The sequence below is a fragment of the Neoarius graeffei genome, chromosome 3 (genome assembly GCF_027579695.1).
Source record: "Neoarius graeffei isolate fNeoGra1 chromosome 3, fNeoGra1.pri, whole genome shotgun sequence".
NCBI classification, from domain to species: domain Eukaryota; kingdom Metazoa; phylum Chordata; class Actinopteri; order Siluriformes; family Ariidae; genus Neoarius; species Neoarius graeffei.
Window position 1 is genome coordinate 58,548,387 of NC_083571.1, and position 18,375 is coordinate 58,566,761.

At 41.4% G+C, this 18,375-nt stretch overlaps 1 protein-coding gene across 1 annotated transcript in view; it reads right to left on the minus strand.

The window, feature by feature from the left end:
• rela (v-rel avian reticuloendotheliosis viral oncogene homolog A) overlaps positions 1 to 18,051 on the minus strand; it is a 45,096-nt gene extending 27,045 nt beyond the window's left edge. Inside the window, exons 1-4 of the mRNA XM_060917052.1 lie at positions 17,885 to 18,051; positions 11,668 to 11,703; positions 10,651 to 10,787; positions 1,019 to 1,164 (exon numbers count right to left, since the gene is read on the minus strand). Of these exons, the coding sequence (XP_060773035.1) occupies positions 1,019 to 1,164; positions 10,651 to 10,787; positions 11,668 to 11,703; positions 17,885 to 17,891 (326 nt within the window). The 5' untranslated portion in view covers positions 17,892 to 18,051. The remainder of the gene's footprint in view (positions 1 to 1,018; positions 1,165 to 10,650; positions 10,788 to 11,667; positions 11,704 to 17,884) is intronic.
• Between the last annotated feature and the right edge of the window lie 324 nt (positions 18,052 to 18,375).

Consider the following 18,375-nt stretch of genomic DNA (forward strand, 5'->3'; position numbering starts at 1 on the left):
ACACATCTGGAAAGACCCCATCAATGCTGAAAGGTATATCCAGGTTCTAGAGCAACATATGCTCCCATCCAGACGACGTCTCTTTCAGGGAAGACCTTGCATTTTCCAACATGACAATGCCAAACCACATACTGCATCAATTACAGCATCATGGCTGCGTAGAAGAAGGGTCCGGGTACTGAACTGGCCAGCCTGCAGTCCAGATCTTTCACCCATAGAAAACATTTGGCGCATCATAAAACGGAAGATACGACAAAAAAGACCTAAGACAGTTGAGCAACTAGAATCCTACATTAGACAAGAATGGGTTAACATTCCTATCCCTAAACTTGAGCAACTTGTCTCCTCAGTCCCCAGACGTTTACAGACTGTTGTAAAGAGAAAAGGGGATGTCTCACAGTGGTAAACATGGCCTTGTCCCAACTTTTTTGAGATGTGTTGTTGTCATGAAATTTAAAATCACCTAATTTTTCTCTTTAAATGATACATTTTCTCAGTTTAAACATTTGATATGTCATCTATGTTCTATTCTGAATAACATATGGAATTTTGAAACTTCCACATCATTGCATTCCGTTTTTATTTACAATTTGTACTTTGTCCCAACTTTTTTGGAATCAGGGTTGTATCTTTAAAAAAAAAAAAAAAATTGGTGGCACCAAAGAAACTGCCTGGGTGTCTTATTTCAGAGTTTGTAGTTTGTAGCTTAATAGGCACTCTAGATATCTATATGGAAAAAAAGTGAATTTTCATCATATCAAGTAATTATAAGTAAATGTTGTGTTTTTGCGGGATTTTAAATATCTCCAGCAAAATATGATCAATATTTCAAAACGTCGCTTCATTTCTGAACAGGAATTGCAGATCCGACTGCGAGGTTTGTGAAATGTGAGCAGTATGAAAATCTGCATCAGAAAATCTTGATTATTTGTTTTATCATGCTGCTTCTCTCAAATCGAAAGTAAACTGAGTGCAATGTCATAACCTTGTGTTAAACACCACACACATACACACACACCTGTGAATCCGTCTCTCGGGCAGATCAGCTTCGTAGTAGCCATGTTTACAATCTTTTCCCACCAGCTCGTGTGGGTGGGGCTTGTGCGGGTGGCTCTTGGTAACCAAGGAGATCCTCACTCTGATTGGGCCGCTGTAGTTATGCACCTGTCAGAATAAACACACCTCGGTTGTGATTAATATCTAACGTACCAGATGTAGCCGCACTGGTTCTGTGCTCGCGTCTACAACTTATCCGGAGTCCGCTCGGTCCGAGATTTATAGCTGAGTAAATTGAAACGCTTTTCAAATGCGGAATTTGCTCTGGAGTTGGAAGCGAAGTGACACAAAATTAAAGAAGCTCTTAAATACATGGTAATTTTTCTGTTTGGAGATGACTGACCATTCTGTTTGGAGATCGGAAATTGTTTTCCGGTTGTTTTGTATACGATCTGTGAGAGCGAAAACATGCAAATGAAATGAAAGCTGTGTAACTATCAGCACAATAAAATGCTTTTATAGGAAAATAATCCAAGACAGGGAGGTGTGATGCAATCCGACACACTGAAGTGGAAAAACGTTCTTTTTAAAATCTTTAGTTACATTCATTGTAAACAAGTTTTACTTACATTGTAACAACAAGGAAAGTCCATGTGCTGCTAAAATAAGGAAAATAATTTTGGTAGGGGGCGGCACGGTGGTGTAGTGGTTAGCGCTGTCGCCTCACAGCAAGAAGGTCCGGGTTCGAGCCCCGTGGCCAGCGAGGGCCTTTCTGTGTGGAGTTTGCATGTTCTCCCCGTGTCCGCGTGGGTTTCCTCCAGGTGCTCCGGATTCCCCCACAGTCCAAAGACATGCAGGTTAGGCTAACTGGTGACTCTAAGGCCAAGTTTACATTAGACCGTATCTGTCTCGTTTTCTTCGCGGATGCACTGTCCGTTTACATTAAACCGCCTGGAAACGCCGGGAAACGGGAATCCGCCAGCGTCCACATATTCAATCCAGATCGTGTCTGATCCGGTGCTGTGTAAACATTAAGATACGCGGATACGCTGAGCTGAGCTCTAGCTGGCGTCGTCATTGGACAACGTCACTGTGACATCCACCTTCCTGATTCGCTGGCGTTGGTCATGTGACGCGACTGCTGAAAAACAGCGCGGACTTCCGCCTTGTATCACCTTTCATTAAAGAGTATAAAAGTATGAAAATACTGCAAATACTGATGCAAATACTGCCCATTGTGTAGTTATGATTGTCTTTAGGCTTGCCATCCTTCCACTTGCAAGTGGTAAGTGACGCGCATGCCCGATATGCACTGAGATCACACACACAGCGGCTCAGTCCCAAATCACTGCTCGTGTGCTCCACTCGCGCGCTCTGTGAGCTGCGCAGGGCCGGAGTGCGCACCCTCCAGAGGGCACTCGCTGTTCAGGGCGGAGTGATTTGGAGCGCAGGATGCCTGCGGAGCCGAGCGTATCCGTGTATTGGTGTTGCTGTGTGCACGCAAATCATGTATTGGTGTTGCTGTGTGCACGCTAATCGTTTTAAAAACGTTAATCTGATGATCCGCTGATACGGTCTAATGTAAACATGGGCTAAATTGAGCGTAGGTGTGAATGTGAGTGTGAATGGTTGTCTGTGTCTATGTGTCAGCCCTGTGATGACCTGGCGACTTGTCCAGGGTGTACCCCGCCTTTCGCCCGTAGTCAGCTGGGATAGGCTCCAGCTTGCCTGCAACCCTGTAGAAGGATAAAGCGGCTAGAGATAATGAGATGAGAGATTTTGGTAGCTAACTGACAGATTTTTTTTTTCCAGTAGCTTTAGAAAGGCAAAGAAACTGTCCAAATGAGACAAAACTATGAGGAATACCGACATTTATGGCAGATATGTTGTTTAAATCACTAAAAAAAAAAATCTGGATAAAATAAGTTTAAAAATTCAGCTAGCTAGCTAGCAAATGGCCATTAAGGCATTTATAAAGGCAGAGAGACATTAGAAATGAGACAAAACTGTGAGGAATAACAACATTTACCTCATATATTGTTTAATTACAAAATAAATATTTTTTATGGCTAAAATAAGGTTAAAAATTCAGCTAGCTAGCTAGCGAATGGTTGTTGAGGCTTTTATAAAGGGAAAGAGACAATGTAAGTGAGATAAAACTATCAGGAATACCAACATTTACCTCAGATATGATGTTTAATTCCTTAAAAAAAAAAGATTATTTACGGCTAAAATAAAGGTTCAAAGTTCAGCTAACTCGCTAGCATATGGTTGTTAGACAATGCAAATGAGACAAAACAATGAGGAATTGCAACATTTACCTCATATGCTGTTTAATTACTAAATAAACATATATATTTTAATGGCTAAAATAAGGTTAAAAATTCAGCTAGCTGGCAAGCAAATGGCCATTAAGGCTTTTATAAAGGCAGAGAGACATTAGAAATGAGACAAAAGTATGAGGAATACCAACATTTACCTCATATGTTGTTTAATTACACTCTCTCTCTCTCTCTCTCTCTCTATATATATATATATATATATATATATATATATATATATATATATATATGGGTCCGTCTCAGAAACCGGTCTCTCATTTGGGACATTATGGTCAAAAAATACATTTTCTAATTTTACTATTTTTTTTGCATTTCCCTAACACTCAGTGTTTCTTTTGTCATGTTTAATTAGAATAAAGATAGCATCTTGCTTTATCTGGCCTCCACTGTGGAAAATGTTTTTGATTACAATCCAAATGCTTTTGCAAAACTGATTTACATATAAAATAATTACATCATGAAGAATTAAAGCCCCTCCTTCACAGAGGAGTGAAAATATTGAATAAATTTCCTCTTTTTGATTGCTTGGGTTAAAAATGCCAAGTCATGATGACTGAACTGATTATTCACTTAAATATGATACATTTTGGGTATTTGATATGGCGAAATAGGACATAATGGAAGAATCAAGAACACACCGGAAAGATGAGAATAACGGCGGTGGTAAAAGAACAGTGACTGTACCGGCTGAAGGTCGCGCAACGGGACATCACTACCGCACCGGACGGAGCGCGAGGCGGGGGCGGGGCAAAATGGCTGACTGTAGATTCTATCAAAAGTTCGATCTAAATTGACCATGGTTGCAAAATACTGGCCAAAAATACGCAAACACTACGATATATGAAAGTAAGATGAAAAAAAGAGACATTCTATTGCCTTATACTGCAAGACCAAAACAAAATAAAACTCTCAAAACTCACTTTTTCAGTGATAACGTCCGAACAGATCACCCGCGTAACAGAAAGACCGCAAATGGAAGCGCGATCAGCTTCTAACTGCTGGAGTGGAAAATTCCATTCTACACATGCAAATTGTTAATGTGTGTCCTTCCCCGCACACAAATAACACGCTACGGTAAAAAACAGACCACAACTCATTTTATAGCTCAGAAATTCATACAAGACCAGCTACCATCGGAACATTCTGTAAGAAACATATTCTATACCTAACTTTCAGCTTTCGTTTTAAAAAACAAAATAGCAGATTTATAACTAAATTTTTATATGGCGTAGTGATTTTAAGTTACTACTCTTGGTGAGGTAGTGACCTCGACCCTGAGGCTTTCCGTTTAGATCAAAACACACGATCGTATTGGTTTTGGGTCTGCGGAAAATGGAGTTACAACGGTCATCAAATATTGTGCATGATGTTTTATTACGGTTATGATTATTCTGTGAGCGCACCAATCCTTAGGTGTATAAAGTTACAACTTAAAATACAATTAGTGATGACTGTAGACTTTTCAGTGGACTTCAACCTTTTTAAGGGAATGCGATGTAGTCGACCATTTATCATGTCCAAGATCAAGCCGCCATTTTTCCACAAATTTGCATAATTTTTGCCAAATTCTGAAGAGTATTCACATCAAAGATTTAGTTTTATCTGTATTATTTCTTTCATCATTTTATTTCAAATTAAAACCAACATCACCATTCAAAACCGTATAGTTTATTGACTGAGTATATTTAGTGGGGAACCCCCACAGTACCCAGTTTCTGAGACAGACCCATATATATGTATGTATGTATGTATGTATGTATGTATGTATGTATGTATGTATGTGTGTGTGTGTGTTTATTTATTTATTTTTTATGGCTAAAATAAAGTTAAAAATTCAGCTAGCGAATGGTTGTTGAGACTTTTATAAAAGGGAGAGAGACAATGTAAATGAGATAAAACTATCAGGAATACCAACATTTACCTCAGATATGATGTTTAATTGCAAAAAAAAGATTATTTATGGCTAAAATAAGGTTAAAAGTTCAGCTAACTAGCTAGCATATGGCTGTTAGACAATCTAAATGAGACAAAACTATGAGAAATTGCAACATTTACCTCAGATACTTTGTTTAATAAACAATCAGTCTATCATTAACCTGTTTTTTAACTTCTGAATTTTAATGAGATTAAAAAAAAAAAAAGTTTGTCATGTTAGCGAAAAAACCCAGAAAGCATAATCTTAAGACCGACACTGGAGCCTCCTTCCATAAAAGTTAAATAAACACTGCCTTCACTGTTAAATAATACATTTTAACATGTTTATTCTTAGCCTTAGTGTCCACCATTACAATTCCAATTTAATGTGAACGACTTGCTACGATAGAAAAATTAATCCACCAATCAGAATCGAGAATTAAACAGTGCTGTGGTATGAATTATAATAAACCACCGACGGACTGAATCGCTCAAAGCTGTTGAAAGCTAAATGAAACACAAAACAAGCCTAGCTAAAAACAGCTATGTTTTGGTGTTTTGAAAACTGTGCACAAACTTTGAATAACATGTCTTCATATCGCCCACTCCTAACTGCAGCGCGTCTCAAGATGATCAAAGGACGATGACGTAAGAAATACAAACTGCCAAAACAGTCGAGCGGATTTTGAGTGCGTGTGGGAAGCCGTGTGGTGTTTCCATATTCCTGTCCTGTATCTTGGGCGAAATTAACGTTCAGAGTGCAAAAGAGGACTTCTTCTAAAATCAGTGCCAGAAGACGCAAGTCTCGCGCCACAGACAGAAACTCAACAGACTGCACAGGAATCGACTGTTACACTTTCTTCAAAGAATGGAGGGAAGAATGAGTCATTCAGAGCAGAGGTTCATGACGTTCTATTTGTCAAACACGTCAACTCCTGTATCAGTGAGGTTTCAAAGAAAGCTGGCAATCAAGTGATAACTTATCGTGAATGGTGTGAGTTAATGTATGACAAAGAGAGACTGCTCTGTTTATGGTTTTCACACTTTTAGACCAATCTCCACACGCAGACAAGGAACTTACACCATGGCCTTCAGAAATAGTCATTTCTGACTGACTAATATGCTTATTATTGACTAATGTGCTTATATTAGGACATCAAGTATATTCAGAATCATGGATATAAACTAATCTTCTTGATACAACAAAAGAGCATAATAGTCTAAAAGTGTCATCATCAAATTTGAGCATTGGTGGAACATTTTGTTTTCATGACCTGTTTCAGTACTGTACGTATGCAACCAACAAGAGGAAAAAAAACCCAAATGATTGAGATCTGAGATGACTTTTACTTTTTTTTGCGTGCTTGATTGCTTCATTTGTCCTCACCTATTATTTTATTGAATAAAATGTTACAAGTGAACTATGCAGGGAATAATAACACACCGTACTGTTATGCAAAAGTAATCCACACCACCCTGAAGTCAGATCTGGAGTGTGTTAATCTGCTTATAGTGCTGTCAGAATCAAGTATTCGACTGGTTAGTTACAACATTCTACAGTCTGTTATTTCTATCTAACAGACCGTTGCTATGGAACACATCATTAGTGGAAGCAATAAGTAAATCATTATTTAAATCAATATTTTGCACCAAATTACTGATTTCTCAAAGTTTGACTTGGCACGAGATGCTTTTCTTATCAACACGGGTGTAAAGAGTGGTTATTAACCGTTCTATCTAATTGAACCAGCCAGGCTTCTGCTTTACGTCGGAGTCCTGCATCACCCTGTCAAGATTTATTTCACACCAAGGTAAGTAAAGGAAACAATTCACCTCCATCTCATCTGTTACTTTGTTATACTGGGTGTTTAAAACCACGTTTTAAAAAGTCCGCATTTCACGGAACACCATCACACTAGATGTTCTCAGATTAAATATAGCATACACGGACAGGAAATATGATTTTTAAAATTACTTCCTTTTCTGTCCTAAAGTAACAATGTATTAAAACTGAAAAACAAATTTTGGATTCTGATTTGTCAAAAGGTTGTTCATATTAACCTGTTTGGCCAGTTTACCCCAATTCCAAAAAAGTTGGGACGCTGTGTAAACTGTAAATAAAATCAGAATGCGATAATTTGCAAATCATGGAAACCCTATATTTCAATGAAAATAGTACAAAGACAACAGACCAAATGTTGAAAAAAATACATGATCGTTTTGAATTTGACGTCAGCAACACATTTCAAAAAAGTTGCGACAGGGGCATGTTCACCACTGTGTTGCATCACCTCTACTTTTAACAACTCTGTAAACATTTGGGAACTGAGGAGACCAGTTGCTGTAGTTTTGAAAGAGAAATGTTGTCCCATTCTTACCTGATATACAATTTCAGTTGCTCAACAGTTCAGGGTCTCCTTTGTTGTATTCTGTGCTTCATAATGCACCAAATGTTTTCAATGGGAAACTGGTCTGGACTGCAGGCAGGCCAGTTTAGCACCTGGACTTTTTTACTACGGAGCCATGCAGTCTTAATATGTGCAGAAAGCGGTTTGGCATTGTCTTGCTGAAAGAAGGAAGGCCTTCCCTGAAAAAAATTTTGTCTGGATGGCAGTATATTGCTCTGAAATGTGTATACATCATTCAGCATTAATGATGCCTTCCCAGATGTACAAGCTACCCATGTCACATGCACTAATGCACCCTCATACCATCACAGATACTGGCTTTTGAACTGTGCACTGATAACAACTGATGGACCCTCTCCTCTTTAGCCTGGAGGACATGGTGTCCACGATTTCTAAAAAGAATTTCTACTTTTGATTCGTCAGACCTCGGGATAATTTTCCACTTCACCTCAGTCCACTGTAAAAGAGCTCGGGCCCAGAGAAGGTGTTGTTGTTTCTGGATACTTAGATCAAAAGGTGCAGGCTATCTGCTGGTACCTCGTATAGTGAAGGGTACATCAGGGGGGCAGAGCCTTTTCTTACAAAGCCCCACAGTTATGGAACAGCCTTCCAAGTAGTGTTCAGGAATCAGACACAATCTCAGTGTTTAAGTCTAGGCTGAAAACATATCTGTTTAGTCAAGCCTTTTGTTAATAGTGTTTATGAGGTAAAGGTGTAGATCTGGAGGGTCCTCAGACATAGTGTGTTTTGGTAAACTGGGATGTATGGATGCTGTCAGTCCCCCCTCGCTTGCTCACTCGAGTTTGTTGACGGTGTAGTGGCTGCTGCTTTATGTCCTGGGGCTCCCTCATGCCTGTGTTACCTTCTGGCTCTCCCCTTTTAGTTATGCTGTCATAGTTAGTTGCCGGAGTCCCTGCTTGTACTCAGTGCAATATGTATACTGTTCCTACTTATTCAGGAGACATTGGGCATGCCTAACAACCTGTGTTTTCTCTCTCTTCTCTCCCCCCCAAAATCTGTCCCTCTGAGTTACACGTCGGTCCTGGGATTGAGATGCTGACCTCTTCTGCTCCTCGGACCTGCCTGATCCATCCTGGTGCCCTGTGTCTGGTTGGAGTCTCATCGCATTGCTCCTGTGGAGGACGGCCCCATGTGGACAGTTGGGGGTCGTGCCTGAAGGACGGTCTGGACTCTTGCAGTGGTGCTTTTGTGGCTGGGGACTGCAGTTGACTTGCTGACTTTGGGACTGCGGTTGTCGTGAACGGTTTTGCGCTCGGTTTTCCGTCGGTGGGGGGTTTATAGCATCAACAAAGCTGACTTTGTTAGGACTGTTAATGTTATAGTCATGTTGTCTGTTGTTGCCTGGATGGGGATGGGTTCCCTTTTGAGTCTGGTTCCTCTCAAGGTTTCTTCCTCATGTCGTCTGAGGGAGTTTTTCCTTGCCACAGGCGTGCTCGTTGGGGATAGATTAGGGATAAAATTAGCTCATATTTTACGTCATTCAAATTCTGTAAAGCTGCTTTGCAACAATGTTTATTGTTAAAAGCGCTATACAAATAAACTTGACTTGATATCTGGTTTTAACTTGCATGTGTGGATGCAGGAATGCACTGTTTTCACAGACAATGGTTTTCTGAAGTGTTCCTGAGCCCATACAGTGATTTCCAGTACAGACACGTGTCTGCTTTTAATGCAGTGTTGCCTGAGGGCCTGAAGATCACAAGCATCCAATGTCAGTTTTCAGCCTTGTCTCTTGCATACAAAGATTTCTCCAGATTCTCTGACTCTTATATTATGTACCCTAGATGATGTGATCGCCAAATTCTTTGCAGTTTTACTGTACATTGAGGAATGTTATTCTTAAATTGTTGCACTGTTTGCCCACACAGTCTTTCACAGAGCGGTGAACCCGTCCCCATCTTTATTTCTGAGAGACTATGCCTCTCTGGGATGCTCTTTTTATACCCAATCATGTTACCAACCTGTTGCCAATTAACCAAACTAGGGTTGGTTGGGGTTTTTTTTTTTTTTAGCATTACACAACTTTTTGAGTCTTTTGTTGCCCCGTCCCAACAAAATTAAAACATCCCGACATCAAATTCAAAATGAAAATATATTTTTTTAAAAACCCAATAAAATTCTCGGTTTCAACATTTGATGTGCTTTTATTGTATATTTTCAATGAAATATCCATGATTTGCAACTTATCACATTCTGTTTGTATTTATGTTTTACACAGTGTCCCAACTTTTTTGGAATTGGGGTTGTATGTTTCTCCAGTAACAGCTTGAATAAGGAAATAAAAAGGTTTGTAATTGCTGATGAAGTTTTCTTTGAGGAAATGTTTTTGGAAGGGCTTTGTAGCAGCCAGCAGTAATACAAATCACTAAGTTTTCCCGATTCTTCATTCAAGCTGCCCTTTTTTTTTGGGACTTCTTAACAGAGAGAGAATAAAAGAAAGCGGCTATCAACAGTTGTCTAGCCTATCAATATAACCGATAACAGAAACTATGCATGTTCATGGATGTTTGCAACATATATATATAAAATCACGTCAAAATAGCTTGTGTGGTATAACTGGAGTAAAGCACAGGAACTCTTCACATGTACACACTGAGCGCGACAGCTTTACACTGCGACCATGGTCACAAATACAGTATTTGATTCTCATTAACTGATACGTTTGTGTTGTGAATGTGAGTAATGTTGCCTGGCGACACCCCTCACATAACCATGCAACTGAACGATAATAAGATAAAAGAATGATATAGATTTACACAGAAGACCAGGATACGGTCTTCTGTTGCTGTAACCATAGGGACAATTGTCCAAAGAATAATAGAAGTGTACATGTGTGCGTTGAGTAATAACACACAAAGTGGCAAGACCTGAATGGAATTAGTGTCACCACAACAACGTGAGTGTTATGGGAAGGGTGTGTCACAGTTTGTAGGAAGGTCTATAGGCAGCACACACGGCGAGGGCCGCACCTTGATGGCTGGGTGTGTTTTGGTGGAATCATTGCTCTTTTCTCCTGGAATGCTGCCAGCTGATCTCCCTTCACATTTGTAACGAAAGCGCATCCCTCTTGCCTTGGGCTGCTCGATGATCTCGATGTACGGTGTGCCTGGAGGGACAAAGCAGGAATGCAACGATGGAATAAAGATCGATCTTCCTGAATCTTACGTTTGTGCAAAAAAAAAAAATTAAAATACAATGACACAAAATATAAATGTTAATGATAAGATCATAAACTGTGCTGCAAAGTGATGTATGTAATCTAACATTGGCTCATGCCCAAATCAAGAACACTGAATAATTTATATGAATGATAGTCGCTATCAGTGATGTGAGCTCATGACTTAAAAATGCAATTCGTCATGTGTTCATAGATTTGTAATTATTAGAGATGTACCCATAAATACAACTATTTCGAAAGTATTCATATTATGTTTCACACCTAAAATGTTTCTCAGTATTATTTGTGGTCATCGCCTCAACGTAGGCGTGTGTGGCTGCCTGCACATGATGCATGCTTTTGCTCTTTGCTCATGTTGGTTTATCTGCAAGTCTAAAACCTATTCATTCAGACAGTTAGTTTATATTTCCGGATGCATGATCTCCATCCAAGATAAAAAGGCAGTTTTCAGGGTATCCTGCCATATCGGTTTTACTGCTAGCAGTCCGGTGTTACAGTAATCCTCTACTCGCTGACCGGCAAAAGTGGTCCGAATAAACAGGTATAGTCTTAATCCAAGGGGTGTGAAAACTTATGCAACCTATCTGCTGCATTGTTTAATTATAATAAATAAAAAATAAAGATGTATACATATTACACCTTCAAAATGTTAGATATATTGTGTAACTCAGATGGGAGGGGGATCCCAGATATGTCTATTTCATTCCACATTACAAAACGTGGAATTGTTCGGGGGGGGGTGTTAAATATTTACACAAGATCTCACAGCAGACAAGAAAAATCAATGGCAATGAATTTATACACCCACCTTGGGGCACGGTGGGCTGTCCCCAGCCGAACATATCTGAAAAGTAAAAGAGAAAGAAACAAAAAATTAATAACGCATTTTAATTTGTTGTACAATATACAGCAACGAGTACTTGTATTATTTTTAATACTGATACTCAGTGGCTCTGGACTTGATCTGTCCTCTCATCGTAATAAAAATATATTTCTAGCCAAACAACTAACATTCACTTACTGCCCAATTTATACGTCTGCATGAAAACATACCTCCTATTTATTCAGCCTATTTGGAATAATGCCGGTAGCAAGCATCATTCGTGCAATCAGCCAATCATATGGCAGTGATGATGTGAAGTGCGTGAAGTCATGCAGATACAGGTACAAATACTTTAGTTAATGTTCACCATTAAACATCAGAATGAGCGGAAACAGGATGTCAGTGCCAGACGCCATGGAAGCCGAATGATTACAGAAGCAGCTTTGGGACCAAAAGGTTGCCAGTTTGATTCCCTGGACCAGCAGGAATGGCTGAAGTGCCCTTGAGCAAGGCACCTAACCCCCCCACCCCCCCAACTGCTCCCTGGGCTGCTCTGGGTATGTTGTATGTTACTCTGGATAAGAGTGTTAAGATGGCCTAGTTCAAGTATTTCAGAAAGTCAGTGCGGTTACATGCACATAGAGAAAATCAAATTTCTGCCATTGCTCGACTGAAATCGAAGTTCTAAATGCCATGGAAACACCTTAGCTAGGCTGAAATCGAACCGAACTTGATTTCTCGGAATCGAGCTACACGACCTAGATTATGCGATTTCTGCCGAGCTACTTAGTGCATGTAAACCCTATTGAGCTACGTATTCGAGCTACTTACTTCAGCACTGCCCCTTCCGGAAGTGACGAGTGACGAGACCACAACCGGGAAACACAACAGCCTCGGTCGGCATGACAACGAATCATGACAACGGCATGAATCTTTTCTTTTTGTGGCATTGTTTGCACTGTTAAAACTTAGCTCACTTACTGTATCACCAAATACATCTGTACAGCTGTTGCATAGCTGTGAATTGTGTACATAAACAAGTCATTGTATTTGTGTGTGTGTGTGTGTGTGTGTGTGTGTATATATATGTCCAACATCTGAAGAATGTCAATAAAAACAAATCAATTGAACTTTTTGTGTTTATTAAGACACAAGTTAAATTGTAAGCAAAAAAAATAATTTTTTTGTAAGCAAAAAATGGACTTTAGAAAAATATACAATTGTGCAAAATAAGTTGTCTTACAAAACAGTGGTCTGCGCAGGACAGTTTGTAGCCATACAGTCTGTTAGAGCAAGCCGAACAGCTTGAGCACGGAACTTGTGAACACAGAACTGCCAGTGTTGCCAGATTGGGTGGTTTTAAGTGCATTTTGGCGGATTTGAACATGTTTTGGGCTGGAAAACGTCAGCAGTATCTGGCAACACTGCTGATAACTTTGTTTTTCTCTTGAATAGCTCTTCTTCATGATGACAACCGGAAGTGTACCAACACGATGGGGCGTGTAGCGCCACCTGTGGCTCGGGTGCACAATGCACCTCACACAATAGCTCGAGTTCCTTGTGTGCATGTAGGATTGGATTTCTCTGGCACCCCTGCTGGGACCCTTAGCTCGATTACCGACAGTAGCTCGATTTGGATGTGCATGTAAACAAACTGAGTGATGATCATCTGGGATTTTCTCAAGTATTTAAACAGAATGCTGCAGAAAAACTAAAAACATCCAGTGAGTGGCAGTTCTCTGGACAGAAACACCTTTTTGATGAAAGAGGTCAGAGGAGAACAGCCTGGCTGGATCAAATAGCTAGGATGACCGCAGTAACTCAAATAACCACTCTTTACAAACTTGGTGAGCAGAAAAACATCTCAGAACAAGTCAAACTTCAAGAAGGATGGGCTACAACAGCAGAAGACCACATCAGGTTCCAGCCCCGTCAGCCAACAACAGGAATCTCAGGCTACAGTGGGCACAAGTTCACACAAACTGGACAGCTGGGAGACACCATGGTCATTCTGGTGTTTGATGTGAAGCTTTTCACCCAGAGCTTCCATAGGATTTCTGTAAATTAATTGTACGCTTGCTCTCGAGCTGTTTTGCCTTTAAAAGCAGAAGAACACACGATTATGGCCTTTGTGGCAACAAGGGTTGTCGTCACAACGTTTACTGAAATGGAACTGCATATACAGTAGATGTTTTTTCTTCTTTCAGTCCTCTCTTCTTCCAGCAGTGATCATCAGCCCTGTTCCTGGAAATGGAGTGCAACCAATCAGGTGCATAAATCTAAAGCAGGAGTGTTATTTGGGTTGGAACTGAATTCTGTAGAAAGGTGGTCGCTGCCTTAATGAGAAATAACCACCTATGATCTGTTCTGTTCCGTCCCTTCTGTCAATTTGAAAAGTATGCTTCTTGGGAAGGGTTGCATTCGGGGGGGGGGGCATACAGGATTTAGTGTAAAAAGAGCTACTGATCTGAAAGTACTACCATTTCCTAAAAACATATCTTGTAGAAAATTAAAGGGCTGTCATCCAAGTACATGCAATTACACTGCAGATTCAGATTTTTCAGCCAACAGAACATCATGATTTGAGTAGTCAAAAAAAGTCACAATTTTCTTAAAACTCATTATGCATTGCAATATTAAAGTGGCTCTTCATCCTAAGCCATCATCTGAGCCTGACTCCACCCTCTATATAATTTTGGAAATATGATAAAATGTGGGCAAGGGGCCGCTTGGGGGCGGCGCAAGGAGGAGTTTGAGGAAGGGGGCGGGGTGGGGAAATAGCGTAAACTCCTGTGAATGAGAAGTCTCGATTTTGGAGGATGGGGGAGGTGGGCCATCCACCTTTGGTTAGAGGGTGTTAACATTCTTTTTTTTTTTCCCCAATAATTTAATAATGTAGAAAAGTCCCAAATGGTGACATCAGCAACAGCCTTGCAAGGCTCAGAATGATGAACCAGTAGATGGTGATTTCAGCCATTTTTCCACCCATAAAATGACGACATTTGTTTAAAAAAAAAAAAGGGTAGTTAATTTTGTAAATATTAACATGAGCACTGATGCGTTTCATTACAGTACTGTCATATCGTTTCATTAACAGCTCAAAAATCACATTTAAGTGGGCAGGGCGTCTAAAATTTTCAAACAATTTTTTTAAATTATTGCAAAGGCACTTAGAGCTCTGCAATTTGACATGTCGCGGGCGTGTGTCCGCCCGCGACCGGACAGCATTGCGGGCGTGTGTCCGCCCGCGACCGGACAGCATCGCGGGCGTGTGTCCGCCCGCGACCGGACAGCATCGCGGGCGTGTGTCCGCCCGCGACCGGACAGCATCGCGGGCGTGTGTCCGCCCGCGACCGGACAATCTTGTCGGCACTCAATGCTTTGTGGTTGAATGATATTGTAAGGTTTCTTCCTCACGTCGTCTGAGGGAGTTTTTCCTTGCCACCGTCGCCACAGGCTTGCTCAATGGGGATAGATTAGGGATAAAATTAGCTCATGTTTTAAGTCGGTCAAATTCTGTAAAGCTGCTTTGCGACAATATTTATTGTTAAAAGCACTATAGACCCCTTCGCAGTAAACGTCATTCATACGTAAGCGGAAATTGCGCACGCAGCCGGGACCCAAAAAAGACTCGGAAATGCCTAGTTGTTGCGTTGTCGGGTGTCAGAATCGTAGCAGTGATGGGGTTAAAATGTTCAGAATTCCAGCAGGATCTCACCCATTCCAAAAAAATCTACGACGTCTATGGCTACAAGCCATCAAACGTGTAGACTGGGATGAAAGCACTATCAAAAATGCGCGGGTTTGCAGCGCCCACTTCATCACAGGTAAGATCAGGCTATTTATTACAGCTTTTCTTTTTTTATTCTTTCTAGTCTTCGTTTATTGATGTAGCAAAATACTTTGGTAACGTCTGTCTGATTCGCTGGGTCATAGTTACACAATGTAATGAATATTGTTAGCATGTTAACTTAGCTTTGCATGCAGTTTTGTTTGTAGGAGAGGTCTCGCTTGACTCAAGCAGTCCAGATTTTGTGCCATCATTATTTGTGTATGCCGAAAATCACAATTTTAAAGCAAGGATGGAAAGGTAAAATTGTGTGCCCTCACTCTAAATGCCAACTTACGTTGACTGCTCTAACCTACTGTAGCTCCCGCCCCGTTCAGTTTCATTTCTGCTCTCTGCCTCTCGCTTTTTACGCAGCTCTGATTTCTCTTAGCTGCACTCTTTACACTATCATTCCTTTCATGCCGTTACCTCCTGCAAATTGCTGTTTAGTGTTGGTATTTGCTGTTGTAGCTAAAGCCACATTGCCATCACATCACTGGCATCATTTGATTAAAACAAAATGAATATGAATGTCCCATTGTTAATCAAGTTGTACATGCCCGCACATAATCATATGCGTCTAAAGACTTGTAGGCACGAAGTTTTTCGTGGGTGTACACTGAAGTCTTGTCAATAAGGTACGAGTATATATCTGGCCACTGTATACCAGGGAACTTACTAACATCGTCCGTCCACTCTTTAATTAAATACGGATCCGGTAGGCGATGTCCGCTTGTTAGAGTTAACTTATTTATGTAGCATTCTCAATCTTGTAACGACAATTGTTTTGCATAATCTGACAGCTCATAATGCCGGTCTATGGGCAGCGCCATTGTTTCTGAGTCCAGGCTGCGCGCGCATCCTGGCAACGGTCGGTTTGTTTACAAACATGCGAAGGGGTCTATACAAATAAACTTGACTTGACCGCCCGCGACCGGACGGCGTCACCGGCGCTCAATGCTTTGTGGTTGAATGATATTGTAAGTGTTTAGCGCTCTGAGACGGGGCGACTCGGCGCGCCCTCAGCGCTCTGAGACGGGGCGACTCGGCGCGCCCTCAGCGCTCTGAGACGGGGCGACTCGGCGCGCCCTCAGCGCTCTGAGACGGGGCGACTCGGCGCGCCCTCAGCGCTCTGAGACGGGGCGACTCGGCGCGCCCTCAGCGCTCTGAGACGGGGCGACTCGGCGCGCCCTCAGCGCTCTGAGACGGGGCGACTCGGCGCGCCCTCAGCGCTCTGAGACGGGGCGACTCGGCGCGCCCTCAGCGCTCTGAGACGGGGCGACTCGGCGCGCCCTCAGCGCTCTGAGACGGGGCGACTCGGCGCGCCCTCAGCGCTCTGAGACGGGGCGACTCGGCGCGCCCTCAGCGCTCTGAGACGGGGCGACTCGGCGCGCCCTCAGCGCTCTGAGACGGGGCGACTCGGCGCGCCCTCAGCGCTCTGAGACGGGACAAGTGTTTATCCCTCCGTGATATAACAATGTCATACGCATTTAACATGCTGTGATTTCTCAACATTTTTGATCTGTGATTGGGCAACGTCATCAGCATTTAATGCTCTCTGGATGACATCATCAGTATTCGGTACTGTGATTGGACGACGCTGAAGGCGCTCTTCGAGTTGTCATGACTCATCCCCCGCTCACGGACAGAAACAACCACCAACAAGAAACTAGCACCATTTTGTGTCCCGTGTCCCAGTCGCTTCTGCGCCACGCATGCGCCGATCGGGTTACAACCCAGCCTGGTGGAAGCCCTTTCTACGTCACATCCGTTCGACTGGAAAACAAGCTGGAAATACAGCTTTACTGTTTGCTTACTTTCAAAAATAACTAGAGTATTTTGAAAAATTTGCTTTAATTAATTAATTAACGTGTATCAAAATATTTCGTATATATCAGAAATAAACTCATTTACAAGACGATTTATTCACAGCCATAAAACTACGTAGTCTAAAATAAATAACGCCCATTTTACCGAGACTCCAGGGCCTGGATAAACTAAAACACAGACCATTGTAAATGTTTACGAAGGACTATTAATATATTTGTACAAAAATAAAAATATCCTACTGCCTTTATATATATATAAAATAAAAACTTTAGCATTCTGCTGCTAAATTTGTAGCCTTACTTCCGACAAGATATAGCAGCACCAGGTCTGCAACCCAAATGACTCCTGTTTGAATAAGGAGTGCACTAGGTCAGGTGTGGAACGCTATTGGATATAGTGCGCCTATGTAGGGAATACAGTGCCGTTTGGGATTCGCACGCTTGACCTGTACTGAAAGCGTTGACGTTTGGGGGCTTCCCCCCCCCGGTAGACAAAAACAACAACTTAATTGAACACACACGGAACACTTTCAGCGAAACTTACCAGCCATTTCGGCTCCAACTCTCACTGGGAAAAAAAAGCGTGTAAAATCCACAGAAACGCAGCAATCCGTCCGTTTTGCACTGTTTTTTTATACTGTAGAGTATTTGTTGCCAGGTTTTGTTCTTCCTCGCTTCACCAAGACGAAAGTAAGTTTACGGACCGCCCTCTTTCTTGCAAAGCGGAAATGACGTGATACAGTTTAAAGAAACAACGTTGTGTTTCGCATCCCATGATGAAACCAAACCACAGGTTGACTGTAGCATAGAGTCTTTTCAGAGTAAAAAAAGAAACCATGAATACTTTTAAACTGGGACATGGGTAATGATAATTATCAGGATTATCACGTGGAAACATTATTTAAAGGTGTAATCATTAATTTTTTTTTTATTTTAATGTGTGTGTGTGCCAGTCAAAAGTTTGGAAACGCCTCTAATTCAGTGGTTTTCCATTATTTTAAAATTTTCTGAATTAATAGTTAAGTCATTGACATT